Source organism: Rattus rattus, chromosome 3, assembly GCF_011064425.1.
Source record: "Rattus rattus isolate New Zealand chromosome 3, Rrattus_CSIRO_v1, whole genome shotgun sequence".
Lineage (NCBI taxonomy): Eukaryota > Metazoa > Chordata > Mammalia > Rodentia > Muridae > Rattus > Rattus rattus.
In genome coordinates, this window is record NC_046156.1 from 64,827,256 (window position 1) to 64,844,262 (window position 17,007).

General features: G+C 44.5%; 1 protein-coding gene and 1 non-coding gene across 5 annotated transcripts; both read right to left on the reverse strand.

Moving 5' to 3' along the window:
• Nucleotides 1–399: 399 nt before the first annotated feature.
• Nucleotides 400–14,669, reverse strand: Rit1 (Ras like without CAAX 1). 4 transcript variants are annotated; one of them, XM_032898048.1, is made up of 7 exons: nucleotides 14,559–14,669; nucleotides 14,059–14,203; nucleotides 13,867–13,923; nucleotides 6,028–6,101; nucleotides 5,911–5,913; nucleotides 5,624–5,815; nucleotides 400–3,070 (listed from the first exon to the last, which is right to left on the reverse strand). In XM_032898048.1, exons 2-7 carry the CDS (start codon nucleotides 14,162–14,164, stop codon nucleotides 2,840–2,842), a joined length of 663 nt encoding a protein of 220 aa, XP_032753939.1. In that variant the 5' UTR covers nucleotides 14,165–14,203; nucleotides 14,559–14,669; the 3' UTR covers nucleotides 400–2,839. The 4 variants fall into 4 exon arrangements, with proteins under 4 accessions (XP_032753939.1, XP_032753937.1, XP_032753940.1 ...); XM_032898046.1 differs by lacking the exon at nucleotides 14,559–14,669 and adding an exon at nucleotides 14,382–14,552; XM_032898049.1 differs by lacking the exon at nucleotides 5,911–5,913.
• On the reverse strand, nucleotides 4,255–4,361 carry LOC116897385. Its single transcript, XR_004387429.1, has one exon. It is a non-coding gene; the product is annotated as a U6 spliceosomal RNA (small nuclear RNA).
• Nucleotides 14,670–17,007: the final 2,338 nt, after the last annotated feature.

Consider the following 17,007-nt stretch of genomic DNA (forward strand, 5'->3'; position numbering starts at 1 on the left):
ATGAACTGTTCCAGCTACCTGAGCTGCTGAAAGATTTTGAGACCCTGTCCCAGCACTAGGCAACCTGCTGCTCAGAATGAGGTGACAACAGGTCCCTAAAACCCTCCCTCAATCCTCTGACTTTGCCTGGATACCATCTCCTGGGTCTCAGTGGAAGACACTGTCACACGTTAGAAGGCCTGATTCCCTGTAGGTGAGCACTGAGATAGACTTCAGGCAACCTCCCACCCACACAAATAAAATATAAAAACAAAAATACTGGAATGCCCTCACCATATTAATAAGTAAACAAAGAAATGATGGTAAAGCAACACTCACTAACCTAGTGTACTTTAAAAAAAGTGATTCCAGACATTTCTACCCACTTATAAGGTTAAAAAAGAAAAGAAAATCCAACACTCGTGTTTAAACCTCGTGTATTATGCTGCACAGATTGTCTTCATATGTGAGTGGGCTAGTGAAGAACTTCTTCCCAGGTGACACGCAATACTTTTTAATATATCAAGGTTAAAACATATCTCCCCACCAATTATAATTATTTGTAATTACTAATCTGCTTTAACACAAACAGTTTCAGTGCCTTTCAACTTGTCCTGAGTCTTCTCTTCAAAATTCCAGGGAACACTTGATTTTCATGCCTTCAGGTTGGCCAATACTGATGACCTAAAGCTTGTAAGTTAGCTACTGGACCACTGAGGAGGCCTCCAGCTCACACACTGCACTTCTGAAGCTACCCAGCACCATGAATACAATTCTCAATGCAGATTAAGGGACTAGCTTGTCCAGGATCCAACGTGGAACAGGGATAGCCTTAAAACACTCACTGCAGTTTTCCTCCTACAGAATGAATCCTTTTCATACAGGTCTTCCTAGCAGTGGTTTCCTATTGCCTTGACAATCTTCAATCGCTGTGGCTGTCAGTGCCGTGCTTGGTACTGCTGACAATCCCACAGACTGGGAGAACTGGGCAGTGAAGGCGTTCAGTCTGGCAGTCCTTATGCAGTGAGATATTGTTAAGCAATGGCTGCTGCACTTTCTTCCTACTTTGCTGCTTCTCCTAAGTGCTGCGGCTTCTGTTTCACAGGCTTGGACTTGGGTCTTTCATTTTTTTTTTAAATTATTTATTGTCTTTATGTATGAGTACACTGTAGCTGTCTTCAGACACACCAGAAGAGGGATTCAGATCCCATTACAGATGGTTGTGAGCCACCATGTAGTTGCTGGGATTTGAACTCAGAACCTCTGGAAGAGCAGTCAGTGCTCTTAACCCCTAAGCCATCTCGCTAGCTCCTGGGTCTTTCATTTTTTGATGGCTTCAATATTAAAATGCAATTTGCATAGTAGCGAAAAGGTACCAGGCTCTTCAAAAGACAACTAACCAGAATTTAAAAGTCCCAGCAGACACTCCTTCTGGGATCTGGATCCAGATCTGCCATTCCTCTGATAACGAGGAGCAAGAAGTTGAGTGGCAGCTTTCAAGAGGGGCTGCCCATGGCCCCTGAGCCTGAAGTGACCCCGACTCTCCTGAATGTGCCACACACAGCACATTCGAACCGCAAGATAATCCTGACCCCATGACAGAGAGTTGACCCCTAACAGTTCAAGCTGCTCCGTGCACGACTAGTCTCAATCACGTACAGAGCTGCTTCAGGAGTTCTCTGAGGCTGCTCTGACTACTCTGAGGAAATCTTCTGATTGTGAAGCCAATTCACACATGTGATCCTAAAGCTTCAAGACTGCTCCATCGGACAGACACGCCACACACTGTCCAGCCCCGAGTCTATCTAAGGACTGCTGAGGTTAAGGGAACACAACAATTTTACTCAGCCCCCTGATGGCTCTTCTGTTTGGACAATAACATTAGTCTAGTGAAAAATCATCAGGCCTCACCTAATTTTTCAAAGGGGATAGAAAACTGGACAAGGTCGTGGTAAAATGGTCCTAAGAAAGAATTTGTTTTTATTTACTTGTGGTTTTGTTTTTCTGAGACAGGCTCTCATTCTGTAATCTACGGTAAACTCATGGTAGTCCTCCTGCTTCAGACTTAGGAGGAGTACAGAAGTGATGCCTAGCCCAAAAAAGGATTTAAATAAGATTTGAGTGATTGGCAGTGGTCCCAGACCCAGAAACAGGTTGCCCAGGTAAAGAGGGCAGAGAGGGAAGGGAGAACCAAGCAAGTTCAGGGAGAAATGTGCTCCTGTCTCCTTACCACCTGAGCAGCAGGGTCAAATGTGCACTTCTCTCTCTCACTGTAGGAGCACTGTTCTGACCCTGCATGTTTCTGGCCACGTCTTCTTGTGTGAGCTTAAACCTCGGCCCTCCACAGTCCATGACAGGAGTCCACTCAGCAGACACCTACTCACCTTTAGCGCCAGTTTCGCTACTCAATCTTTGCTGTCTCTAGGATGCACAGTGTGGCTAAACAAGGCAGAGGTTCTTCTGTGAGACGGTACCAGGAGGCTCAAGTTGAAGGGTGGTGGGAAGAATACAACACAGAGTTCCTTTGTAAACTCAGTCAAGTGCACACGGTTCACATACTCTCCTGGGTATAAACAATTTACACGAATAAATTTACATCAGCAACATAACCAAAACAATGGCCAACCAAATTCTAATGTGACAACTAAGGAGTGGACAGTGCCCTGATGAGTTCATGAGTCAGAGTCACCTAGCACAGGGCTTTAGACAGTAAGTCAGTGACAACTCCCAGTAGGCAAGTCCCCTCGCCAGTGACATTTAGAATAAGCACATAGCAGGAGAGCAAACAGCATGCTCACTAGTGCAGAGTACTGACTGCGTGGAGGAGCACTGCAGCTCACAGCGCTGCTGCCCACTTCACTCAGGTCACTGAGTCCTTCTTCCTCCTGAATGGCGACTTCAGCCTCTTCCACACGCTGCTTTTGGGCTTAGCCTTTTTCTCCATGGCCAGTACTAACTCCTTTTCTTTCTTACGAATCTCCCGTACGAGAGCATGGAAAACGTCATCAATGTAGTAACGATAGGCAGCAGAGGTCTCAAAAAAGGGACAATTGAATTCTCGAGCCAGAGACAATCCCTCTTCCTTGGAGACCTTCAAAGGCACAAACAGGAGAAAATGCATGGTGTAAAGCAGGCAGCAGTGACAACTGTCACAGGACAGCCCCTCACCCAGTGGGTACCAGCAGAGTACACAGCCCGTGTGCCTGAGATGACAGGAGGGTACTACATGACTTCACACTACATGATTCTACCTCTAGTGTGTTTTCTAAGATTTTTTTTTAAATACAGAGTCTTATATTCCAGGGTAGCCAAGCACATCTCTGAACCTGTAAACCTTCTGCCCTACAGTGATGGAATTACAGGTGTGTGCCATGAGCTTGATTTATGCAGGGACAGAGCCTAGGGATTCCTGCATAATTTCTTTCTTTTTTTTTAGATTTATTTATTTTATGTACGTGAGTACAGTGTCACTGTCTTCATTCACATGAGAAGAATGCATCAGATCCCATTATGGATGGTTGTGAGCCAGCATGTGGTTGCTGGGATTTGAACTCAGGGCCTCTGGAAGAGCAGTTGGTGCTCTTAACCTCTGAGCCATCTCTCCAGCCCCTGCATAATTTTGTTACATTGTTTTTTCAAGACAGGGTTTCTCATGTGCCCTGGCTTTCCAGGAACTTGTTTTGTAGACCAGGCTGGCCTCAATCTTGGATACCCACCTGCCTCTGCCTTGTGCATCACCATGCCCAGCTCCCTACATGATAAGCAGACAATACCAACTGTACTACCCCATAGCTTGCAATTTTCTTTTCTGAGACAAGGCCTGTCACTGGCCTGGGGCTTTCCAAGTAGGCTGGCCAGCAAACCCAAAGGATCTGCTTGTTTCCATCTCCCCAGTACATACCACCATGCCTAGTTTTAAAAACAAAAACTAGGGGGCTGGGGATTTAGCTCAGCGGTAGAGCGCTTACCTAGGAAGCGCAAGGCCCTGGGTTCGGTCCCCAGCTCCGAAAAAAAGAACCAAAAAAAAAAAAAAAAAAAAAAACTAAAAACCAAATGAATTCAGGTCCTTTTACACTCACTTTAGTGATGGGACCAGGACCTAGCCCTTTCAAGGTAATGTTTTTGGAATAGTTATCAAGTAAATAGGAAAATTGAGAATGGTAGTTTTCTTTATCCTGCTGCTTCTAAGAAAGAAAAGCATAAGGGAAGAGACATCTGCCCTAGCTAACACAGGCCAACATGAGGTATCTTTTTTTTTTTTTTTTTAGCTTTCAGAAAAATATGGAACGCTTCACGAATTTGCGTGTCATCCTTGCGCAGGGGCCATGCTAATCTTCTCTGTATCGTTCCAATTTTAGTATATGTGCTGCCGAAGCGAGCACCAACATGAGGTATGTATTGGGCTGTGGAGTGTCATTCTTCCGTCTGCTCCTCCAGGCAGTGAGGGAGGGTTTGACATAGGAACTGCTAAAGCTTCCGACTTCCCAGGAGACCTGTATCACTGCCCTGCTAGCAGCTGTGGGAGCGCACACTTCAGCACTCCACTCCTGTTCACATTCAAATCATTACTAGACTAAAGGGCATCGCTTGGCACAGCCTTTAATCCCAGCACTTGGGAGGCAGAGGCATGAAATTTTGCCAGTTCAAATCCAGCCTGGCCAACATAAAGGACTCCAGACCAGTCAAGACAACATAGTAGGATTAGAAAAGCCCTCAATCATTTCTCTTATTTCTGAAGGTTTACTTTAGCTTTTTTGTTTACATTTTTTATTATTTTATGTGTATGGGTGTTGGCCTACATGTATGTCTGTGTACCATGTGCATGCCTGGTACCCATGGATTCCAGGCACTGGGTCCCAGGGAGCTGGGGTACAGAGAGTGTGAGCCCTGCTATGTGGGTGCTGGGTAGGGAACCCACGTTCTCTGCAAGTGCAGCCACTACTCTTAACTGTTCCGTTAGCTCTCCAACCCTCAAGTTATAATTAATTTTTATTATTTTAAAGTACTTACTTACTAGGTACGTACACTGTGTGTGAGGTCTGCATGCCCCAGCACACGTTTGACCATCAATGGACAACTCTGTGCAATTGTTCTCTTTTTTTAACTTTATGTGGATTTTAGGGCTTGAGTTTAGGCCACTGGGTTTACAAGACAAAGCAAATGCTTTACTATCTGAGATCTCTTGTTAGCCATAGCCTGTATTAATTAAAAAAAAAATGTCGGATTGAACCCAGGTGCCTGTGTATGCTAGGCAGGAGCTCTACCACTAAGCCACATGCAAACATTTCTGAAGATTTGGAAGGGAACAGCTCATGATCCTCACTTAATGAGTGTTCTATTGCCGTTTGTTTGACGATTAACTAACTAAACCAGGGTCTATGTAGCCTAGGCTGGCCTTAAATGTATGGCCTAGCCTCTCAAGTGCTAAGGTCATAGGTTCATGCCACAGATAGCTTATTAACTGTGTAGACTCCTGTGAATTGATTTCCAAAATCTAAATTTTACCTATAATAACAGGAAATTAATAGAGCGACATTTCCAAGGCCAAGAGAAGATAATGTTCATGTTCTATTTTAGGGGCAAGCAATCTGCAAAACAAAAAACAAAATGACTACCCACAACATCCCAGACCTCTTCTCCTCACCTGCCTCAGCTGCTTTAGGTCAGACTTGTTTCCCACAAGAACCACCGGTGTGTCATCGGTGCGGCGGACTCTGTAAATCAGTTGTTTAAACTCCCGAACTTCATGGAAACTTCGACGATCCGTGATGGAGTAACAAATGATAAATCCTTCTCCTGCTCTCATATACTGATCCCGCATGGCTGTAAACTCTGCCTAAAAGGAAACAAAGGCCCAGAATGCATTGCTGCAGCATGGACTCCCATGCACACACTGGCTACTTTAGAGTAAAGGAACAGCATGTCAGTTACCTGCTATCCTGAGGCAGAGCATGGAAAATTAAGAGAGACAAACTAGTGACACTGTCCACAGAAGCCTCTCCCTGTCCTAGAGGACACCCTCCACTCACACAGTTCTGGGCTTAGTACCTGTCCTGCTGTGTCCAGGATGTCCAGATTGGCGGGCTCGTCGTCAATGCGGATCCGGATCTTATAGGCATCTTCTACAGGAGGGAAGAAAGGCTGTTAGAAAACACAAGGCCGGGCCGTGTTGGCGCACACCTTTTATCCCAGCACTCAGGGGGCAGAAGGAGGCAGATCTCTGCGAGTTCAAGGCCAGTCTGGACTGCAGAGATGGTTCAAGGACAACCAGGGCTACATGAAGAAACCCTGCTCAAAAAACAAGACAAGGGGTTGGGGATTTAGCTCAGTGGTAGAACCCTGGCCCTGGGCTCGGTCCCCAGCTCCGAAAAAAAAAGAAAAGGAAAAAAAAAAAAAAAAAAAGCCAAGACAAAACAAAAACCCCAAAACCAATAAATAAATAAATAAACAAGGGGTTGGGGATTTGGCTCAGCGGTAGAGCGCTTGCCTAGGAAGCGCAAGGTCCTGGGTTCGATTCCCCAGCCCCGAAAAAAAAAAATAAATAAAATAAATAAATAAATAAATAAACAAATCCCTCACGTGCAGGAAGAAGCAATTGACTTTAAAACTTGTCCCACAGAAGAGTTGGTCCCACATATTGTTATTTATTTGTCTGTATATCTGTTTGGTAGAGCTAGGCCTTGAATCCTGAGGTTCAAATGTTCAGCAAGTTCTCTACTCCTCCTGCGCTACTCTCAGGCCCTATCTCTCCAGTGTCTCTGTTTGCTGTCCTGTGTGAGTGTACCCAGGCTGTTACCAGTCTCACCAGGCAGCTTGCACACTGGAGTTAACATATAAGTTCAGGATTCTGGGGACCTGAAATGAACTCTGCTTCTGGATTGTACAGCAAATGCATTAACTTTCAAGCCCACCAAAGTTCTTTTTAAAAGTTTATTATTATCGATGTGTATATGAGTGTATGATGTATGTATAGATGCATAGAAAGGTCATGAGTCAATTTTGTGGAGTTGCCTCTTTTCTTATAACTCTATACATGATCTTGGGATGAAAATCAGGTCTCTAGCAAACTTTGACCTGTTGAGTCGGCTCCTAAGTTGTTTTTATGTGCTTAATTTTCTTAGGATGCTATTAAATTCATCAGAATATATAGGTTAGGGTATACAATAGGTTTTTATTTGTTCATAGGTGGTCATGTATCTTATTCACAGCTATAAATCTAGCCTAAAAATGAACTCTGAGAATTTAAGAAGCAGAGGCAGGATGATCTCTGTAAATACGAGGCTAAATTTGTCTACACAATGAGCTCTAGATCAGCTAGGGCTACAAAAGAAAGTGCTGTCTTAAAAACAGAAAGAAAGAAAGAAAGAAAGAAAGAAAGAAAGAAAGAGAGAGAGAGAGGGAGGGAGGGAGGGAGGGAGGGAGGGAGGGGGAGGGAGGAAGGAAGGAAGGAAGGAAGGAAAAGAAAAGAGAGGGATTGTCTTAGTCACTGTGCTATTGCTATGACAAGACACCATGCCTGAAGAACTCTTATGAAAGAAAGCATTTAATTGGGGACTTTCCTACAGTCTCAAACGGTTAGTCTATTACCACCATAATGGGAGCACATGATGGGGAGCACAGCAGCAATGCATAGCATCAGAGCAACAGCTGATAGCTACAAACTGATGCACAGGCAGAGAGAGAAAGAGAGAGGGGAAGGACACACAGAGTAGACCTGACCTCAAAGCCTACGCTCAGTGACACACTTCCTCCAACACGCCATAACTACTAATCCTTCTAATCCTTTCAAACAGTTTCAGTCTCTGGTGACTAAGCATTCAAATACATGAGCCTGCGGGGTCATTCTAATTAAAAGCACCACAAGGATTCTGAAAGAATTTCTTTTAAAATTATTAAGCCAGAGATGGTCCTGAGTTCTAACCTGAGTTAGATCCCTAGAACACAACATAAAAGTAGGGAAGGATAGAACCTACAAAACTTTCCTTTTGACTTTCTTTTTTTTTTTTTAAAAGATTTATTTATTATTATACATAAGTACACTGTAGCTGTCTTCAGACACACCACAAGAGGGCATCAGATCTCATTACGGATGGTTGTGAGCCACCATGTGGTTGCTGGGATTTGAACTCAGGATCTCCGGAAGAGCAGTCACTGCTCTTAACCACTGAGCCATCTCTCCAGCCCTCCTTTTGACTTTCACACATGTGCTGTGGCATAAGTAGTCCCCCCACCCCCACCCCAGGCATTGTGCACATACTAAAGAAGTATTTTAACTGTTGGGCATAATGGTACCCACCCTTAGTCTCAATTATCATTTACTAAAGTACATGTAAGAGGTAAGGCTAAATTATATGCACTAAATCACTTAGTAGTCACAATAATCCTTCCATTTTTCAGCAAAAGAATGTCAGTCATGATGACAGTACACATTCTTAGGGTGCAGAGGCAGGTCAGGGGTGGTGGAGAACGTCCTTAAACCCACCACAGCATGAGGAGTGCAGAGGTAGGCAGATTTCTGTGAGTCTGGGTCCAGAGAGTTACAGGTGAGACCCTGTCTTTAAAACAAACAGCTAATCCTAAAATACTGGATGTCTTCTTCAACCCACAGTTAACTAGCGATGGGGCAGAATTACAACCCAGGGCTACTTGACTGAAAGGCCTTGTGCACAGCGTATGCTGCAGTTTATCTTTCATACCTCAGCCCCGAGTAATGGTTTGAGTCACCATGCCTCTACACCTTTTTTTTTTAAAGACTTACTTTTATTTTATGCATGAGTGTTTTGGCTGAAAGTGTGTATGTTGAATACCATAGAGGTCAGAAGGGGGCATCAGATCCCGTGGAACTCGAGTTCCAGTTGGTTCTGAGCTGCCATGTTAGTGTTGGAAGCTGAATCTGTGACCCTGCAAGTGTGCTATATTCGGTGAGGCATCCCTCACCAGTTGACTATTTCCTAGAAAATGTCATAAGCCCTTCCTTGCAAAACCAACTTCCTTTCTGCATATTGCTATTAGCTGTAACGCTGGTGATTAAAGCGTGGGTGTTAAGCAGGTGGTAGTGCAAGCATTAGATATCTTAGCCCTTTAATTTCACTTTTCTGTTGTTTGTTTTTGTTTTTGAGATACAGTCTCACTATGTAGACCGGGCTGGCTGGGAACTCACAGAGATCTGCCAACTGATACTTTTTTCCTTCTAGAGCACTGAAGAGGGAGCCCAAGGCCTCTGAAAGACAAGCTCCACCACTGAGCCCCACAGGCCCCTTCTCTGTTTGCTCTTGCTGCAGGCTTTAGCACTGCAACCTTTTCCTCTTGCCGCAGGTTCTCACACTGTGGCCCTTTCTGCTTTTAAAGTGTGGCAACCACGATGCCAGGTCTCATTAGGTTGACCAGGTTAATCTTGAATTTGGTCTGTAGAACAGATCGATGGTCCTTCAATTTGTAAGCCTCCTGCCTCGGCAGCCCAAGAGAAATTTTACTTTTGAGACAGCGTCTTAAATAAACAAATCTAGCTCTGGAACTTACAATCATCAACAGGTGAGATCTCAGGCGTGGGCCGTGCCAGTGTTGGCAGTTAGATAGAGTGGGCTGAGAGATGGCTCGGGGGTTAAGGGCACAGATAGCTCTTCCAGAGGTCTACTCAATATTTTCATCACTTAAAAGCAACTGCCAGATGTGGTGGTGCACAATTTTTAATCCTACCCCCTTGGGGGCAGAGGCAGGCAGATTTCTGTAGGCCAGTCTGGTCTACAGAGTGAGTTCCAGGCCAGCCAGGGTTACACAAACAAACTTTATCTTTTTTTTTCCAGAGGTGAGGACCGAACCCAGGGCCTTGTGCTTGCTAGGCAAGTGCTCTACCACTGAGCTAAATCCCCAACTCTGAAACCTTGCCTTAAAACCAAAACCAAAACCAAAAACTGTCTGCATACATCCCAAGATATTTCCTTTTCACATTTTAAAGTTCATTACAGTATTTAATTGGTTGTGTGTGCACATGGGCACACACATGTCACACAGTGCATGTGGACTTCAGAGGACAACTTTCAAGAGCTGCTCCTCTTTCTACCATGTGAGACTGAAGGATAGGACTCAAGCTAAACAAACCTGCCAGCCCATGACACAGCACAGCTCCAGAGGCCAGAGGAGAACTTGCAGGAACTGTTTTTCTTGCAGTAACCGTGAGTTACTGGAACCAAACTCAGGGCAGACTTGGTGACAGGTGCCTTAACCATCTGAACCATACAGATCACTGGTCCCTAACATTTTAAAAATCAATCCCTGCTTCTGACTCTTTCTCAGAGATAAAGAAGTCTATTTAATCAATGCTTTTTGAATTAGAGATCACTGTCTCTCTCTCTCTCTCTTTTTTTAAAAATTTATTTATTATATATGAATACAATGAAGATATCTTCAGACTCACCAGAAGAGGGCATCAGATATCATTATTGATGGTTGTGAGCCACCATGTGGTTGCTGGGATTTGAACTCATGACCTCTGGAAGAGCAGTCAGTGCTCTTAACCACTGAGCCATCTCTCCAGCCCGGGATCACTGTCTCTTAAGATTGGTAATTTTAAAACCAACTTAGTGGTTGGGACCGACATAGATTTTAAAGTCACATGTGTATACGTGCTTATATGTGAGTATACATATGTAGTAACTTTTTATTTTTGTTTTGTCCACCGTGTGCTAAAGACACATGTACATTGACTGGGGAATCACACAAGACTGGGAGAGTAGCACAACAGGGCAAAAAATGGACTGATTTGGGGTTCCTGCCAATGACCCAGGTTGTCCCACATGCGAGCTCACACCTTTGTAGAACTCCAGTTCCCAAGGGCCCAATGTCCTGCTTCTGCAGGCACCAGGCATACTGTGCTGCATAGACAAACACACAAATACCCATACCCATAAACTAAAACTAAATCTTACAAAAGAAAGGGAGTTCATGAGGCAGGGATAATGATCTGCAGCAGAGTGTTTACAGAAGATATATACAGTCTTAAATCCAATCCATAGCACTGCAGACAAACTGATGAAACCTCCTTAGGGTAGAAAAGTAAGAAAGCTGGGGATATAGCTTGATAGCAGAGTGCTTGTCTACCTTAATCCCCAAAGTTCAACCCCAAGCACCACAAATAAAAACATTTTTAATGTCACTTCCAAAAATATACAGAAGAGGGGGCTGGAGAGATGGCTCAGTGGTTAAGTACACTGACTGCTCTTCCAGAGGTCCTGAGTTCAATTCCCAGCAACCACAAGGTGGCTCACAACCATGTGTAATGGATCTGATGCCCTCTTCTGGTGTCTGAAGTATGTGCAACAGTGTCCTCACATACATAAAATAAATGAATAAATTTTTAAAAATATATAGGGGCTGGGGATTTAGCTCAGTGGTAGAGCGCTTGCCTAGCAAGCACAAGGCCCTGGGTTTGGTCCCCAGCTCCGAAAAAAAAAATAAAAAAAAATAAAAATATATATAGAAGAAATGAGGGGCTGTTTCTGGAGTTCTTTTTGGTTTTTATTTTAAGTTTATTTATATTATTATTTAAATGTTTGCCTCTGTGTGTTTGTACACATGCTTACACGTGCCAGTGTGTGTGCAGAGACCAAGAAGACAACTTCTTAGAGTCAAGTCTCTCCTCCTATCTTTCCATGGGTTTTGCAAAATTCAGGTTACCAGGCTACTGGGGCAAGCACGTTTACCTCAGATGCTAAAGTGGTGGTTAGGTTATATAAGCAGATTTTTGTTTTCAGCGAAAAAAAGAGCTGGGAAAAGTTGAATTTCCTTCTTCTTCAAGAACTATCAGATGGTACCTGCTCCTCGGCCTCAAAACCCTAACTCTCTCCCGCTAGAATAAGTCCCAGGGCACAGGGGCTTCTTCAGTAGCAAATTCCTAGATCCATCCAAGTTTGTTACTAGCTTTTGCAGCTCACATCTCACACTGTGTGACAGCCAGTGAACCTCACTATACTGTAGGATAGCTACTATGTTAAAATAGAAGATGGTCAGTGGTACCTGGGAACGAAGAAGAGACGAGCTCTGAGTAGTTGGTCAGGATTATATCACAGCACCAGAAAACAGACAGGTACCATGTGCACAGCCAAGGAAAATCCTGCCTATTTGGATAGTTCTAAAAACCAATATAGGAGACTAGAACAAAAGAGGTATAGAACTTATCTGCCCTTCTACCAAGGATTGAAGTTAGGACATGGGCCACTAGACTCTGTGGCCTCAGCTCAAGGCCTGGGCTCCCAGCCCAACTGAGGTGACCATGTGACATTTTCCAGCCAATCTCTAGGTGTGGCTAGTTCTCACTATAAACAAGGGCAGAATAACTAGGTGGGTGTAGTAAGCCAGTCTTCCCACACCCAGGAGCCAGCAGTGCAGGAGAGCAGGGGTGGCAAACACTCATCCATAGGCAGAGGGTAGATACTGACCCTGCCTGGCCAGTTGGCACAGGTCATTTCCCTCTAGGGAGGAATCACCAAAGCTGATACAACTTTGAATTTGGGCTCTGCACTGGGAGCCATGGGTGGGCAGCCTGGATTTTATTCATGGAGTTCCCATACCACGGTTTGAGTGTCTGAAACAATGTTCTAAAGTTGATATACCAGAGCTAGGATACAGTGGTACAGCATGTACTTAGCCTGTGTGAGGGCCTGGGCTTAATCCCTAACACAAAAATACAGAACTCCCGTACAGTCTGCTAAAAAGACAGTAAGTGTTTCCATTTTTCCTAAGCCCACAGATGCATATGCTGAATAAAATAGGCACAGCCAGAGATCGGCAGGGTTTTGTTTTGGTTTTGACAGAAGATCTTACTATGTATTCTTGGCCAACTTTTATGCAGCTGAGACTGGTGCTGGATTCACATTGCTCTTGCTGGGTTACAGCTGTCTGTCATTGCTCCCAGCTGACGGCCGAGCTTTTGTGCCCTCCTCAGCCCTACTGTTCTTTTCATCATTTAGAATCAAAACTGCTTCCTTATGATTTAGGAATGAGTAACATCTTTAGTCTACAGCAGATAGTAGCTAATAACGACAACAGTACAGCCCACGAACCACAGAACTGCACATGGGGTTCGCGCCTCTAGTCCCAGACTAAGCGAAAGGAGCTATGAGTTCAAAGGCTAGCTTGGGCTTCCACCTTTATCAAAGGAAACCAACAGCACAACTTGAGACAAGACAAGGCTGGGGACGCAGCTCAGTGGCAGAGTCCTTCCTGGTCTGCGTGCCTTGAGTCTCAGGTGCAATCCTCAGGAGGGGTGTGGGGGGAGACCGATTTGCTCCGCTGGCATTCTACCAACACATGACAGTCAAAGATTACAAAGACACAGGAGACGACATTTCTATATAGTGAGCTGCGAGGATAAGGAAATAAATGGAGAGCTTCACAGGGAAGACTGGCTCTAGAGTTCAGCAGGCTGGCTCTACTTGTTTTTCTGCTTCTTTTTGTGGAAGTTCAAACCAGCTGACTCATACTTCGGGGTCAGGCTCATGTCAGACCCTTAACAGTGATAGCAAGAAGAGGTTTCACTGAGTAGCCTTTAAACTTTTCCTTTAATCTAACAATATATTATATGTCCTGAAAAAAATTTTGTTTATTAGCAACATAATTCAAAGACTAAAGATAGCATAAATGTACATATGAAGTGTAAAATAAAAAAACTTAAATGTTTACTCTTGCTTCTAAGTAAGTATAAATTACATAGACAAACAAGCTTAGGATATAAATTTTTTTTTCTTTTCTTTTTTTCAGAGCTGGGGACCGAACCCAGGGCCTTCCTCTGAGCTAAATTCCCAACCCCGATATAAATATTTTTTAAACGTTAAATCTATTAAGATACTTTCACAGGGTGTATCTGGAAATATAAACAAGGAGCTAACTTACCAATGGTGGGGTCATGATCTTCTGGGAATCGGTGGCTGATGAACTGCATTGTCATGGCTTCAAAACAAGAAATGGAACTCATGACAGTGACCATTATGTATTTTAACTATCAATTTTGCACAAGAGCTAGTAACCCATCTGTTCTGAGTATTGCTTTTCAAACGTTTCTGGCAAAGGTAAAAGGTTACCTACCACTCTTCCCAACTCCACCGGCACCCAGCATCACTAGTTTGTATTCCCTTGAGAGTGCTGCAGGGCTGCTACAGCTGCTACCAACTGGGCGAGCTCCAGACTCCATTGTCCTCTTGGGCAGTCCTGGGCCCCTGGGAAAGGCCTCCTAGAGAAGGCACAGAACATTCAATCCAGGACGGAGACAGTCGGCCACAGTCTGAGAGCCCCCTGCGTCCCCAAACACTGTGGCCTACTCTGCTCACTGCGGAACACTAAGAAGCCTAGGTCCTCTCCCTCCCCCGTTAGACTCTGTCCTAAAACATATCCTAGATTTCCAGACTTACTTTTTCCAGAAAAATAAAAAGAACTTGGACTTCTCTTCAGATTGAGGCAGCGTGCCAGTAGGAAGGAGCCGGATGAATGCTGAGGGTTGCCTGACACTGCCAAGTCCTCTCCGGGTGGCTGTGCTCCCCCATTCCCCTGCCACCACCAACCCCGTCCCTGCCCACCTGTGCTTGTACCTCTGAAACCAGTTCCGATCCGAGCCGTAACCCGCGTTCGTTCCCAGCTGCGCCCCACAGCCCAGGGCCCCGCCCGGGTCCTGGAAGATGGCGCCGGTGGGCGGGGCGTGACCCTGGAGGCCCGCCCCCACAGCTGACAGAGACTTTGCTCCGCCCCACGCCTAGCTCTAACTCGCAAAGCCCTCTGGTCACGTACGAATCTCAAAGCTTGCACGAATCTCAAAGCTTGCACTTACATAAATGGGTGTTCCAGTAATCGAACAGATACTTTTTTTTTTCTTTTTTCTTTTTTTCGGAGCTGGGGACCGAACCCAGGGTCTTGCGCTTGCTAGGCAAGTACTCTACCACTGAGCTAAATCCCCAACCCGAACAGATACTTTTAAAGTGATCAACTTAGGGCTGTTTGCTGCTGGCGGAGAGAAAATATCTGTCACCAGATGTACAAACCCACACCCCCTCAATCTTACTAAAATACATTAGGGTAGGTATGGTACTTGCTACAGAGCCGCGCTTCATTTTCCAAAAAAGCTGTCACGTCTAAGGCTCTTGAAACCAAACCCAGATGTTCGCAGCATCCAGTTATTCTAGTTGGGAGTTTTGTATTTTAAAACTATTAAGACAAATACAAGTCAGATAGGATGCAAGCACATGCCTATAAACCAAGCATTTGGAAGGTGTTGGTGCCAAACAGTTAAAAGGGCCAGCCTTGGATACATACTAAATTCCACAATGCTTGGGTTGCATGAGACAGTCTTAAAAGCAGAGCTCTGTTTATCAGTGGTTAAAAACACTTATTTCTGCACAGAATCGGGATTCATTTTCTAGCACCTCCACAGTGGCTCACAACTGTTCAGTTACAGGGGATCCACAACCCTCTTTTGACCATTTGGAATGAAGATGGTACACGAATATTCATGTAGGCAAAAATATACACATGAATAAATATACCTTTTCTAAAAAAGCAGGTAGCTCACGCCTTTAGTCCCAGCACTCTAGAGGAAGAGGAAGAGGCAGAGGCAGGTGTATCTGACTGAGTTTGTGGCTAGTCTGGACTACAAACTGTCTTGAAAAATTAGACAGATAGTGGGTCTGAATTCCAAGCTAGTAAAGGCTACATATTGTACAAAGTGAGACCCAGCCTCATAAAGAACAAACCAGGGGGTTGGGGATTTAGCTCAGTGGTAGAGCGCTTGCCTAGCAAGCACAAGGCCCTGGGTTCGGTCCTCAGCTCCGGAAAAAAAAAAAAAAAAAAAAAAAACCAAACAAACCAGTAATCACTGGGCACTATCTGTATCCACTCTGTGCATCACAGGTAGGGAAACTTCCCTGCATTATTCTTGCAACCTCCACATCCCTTATCTGTTGGAGACAGGATGTAGGTGTGCAGTTTAAGCTATCCTACAGTTCCTGACCTTTCTGTCTCAGAAAGTGCTTAAGAGTGGTGAGAGGAGGGGTTGGGGATTTAGCTCAGTGGTAGAGCACTTGCCTAGCAAGCATGTAGGTCCTCAGCTTGGGGGTGGGGTTGAGGATAGACGAGGATGGAACAGAAGGGATGGTTTAGGGTCCTACTTTACAGACTGACTTCAAAACCATGGTAATCTGCCGGTCTTCCAAATACCATTATTAAGAGTTTGAGTCTCATGTAACCGAGGCTGTCTTTAAATCCTCCATCCTCCAGCACCTGAGTTCTGGGATAAGTGTTTTCATGTACTGCTGAAACTTTTGAAGAACTGGGTGTGGTCTGACAGCTGTTTGAATCCCAGGTATAAGGGTACGGGTTGCTTGGAATGTCTGCAGCAGCTATGATTTGCCTTGTGCTCTAGCAGAGGCATGGTTTTGCCAGCTGCAGTTTCTGCAATTGTGTTACTTTTATTATTCTAGAACTTTTCAGATTATATAAACTCTAGGACCTGATACTCTTGGGGAGGGGGGGTAGGTTTAGGGAGGTCAGTTGTGGTTTCTTAGTAGCTGTGGTCAAGAAACAAGAGATTAGATTCAGGGATTTTCCTCATTCCCCTCTACACCCACACTTTTCTCTCCTATCTAGTGTTAGGGGGTGAAACTGGGGGGTGAAGGGTGGGAAAAAGAACCCAAAGTAGCAAAGACTGGCTACAAAGCCCTAATTAAATGCTTTCGTTTTAGAGTTGCCTTGGTCATGGTGTTTCTTCACAGCAATAGTGACCAAAAAAAAAAAAAAAAAAAAAAAAATGCTGCCTCAAAATACTAATTTCTCTAAGATAGGGTGTCTCTACATAGCACTGGCTGTCCTGGAACTCACTATGTACACCAGTCTGGCCTTGACCGAAGAGATGGCTAGTCTTCAAAATAATTTATAAAGAGCAAGTGAAAAGTAACCAGACATAGTGGCAAAGTGCTGGCCTAGAATACCAGCACTCTGAAGGCAGAAGCTACATGAAACCCTGTCTCCAAAACTCCAAAGGGGGATGTG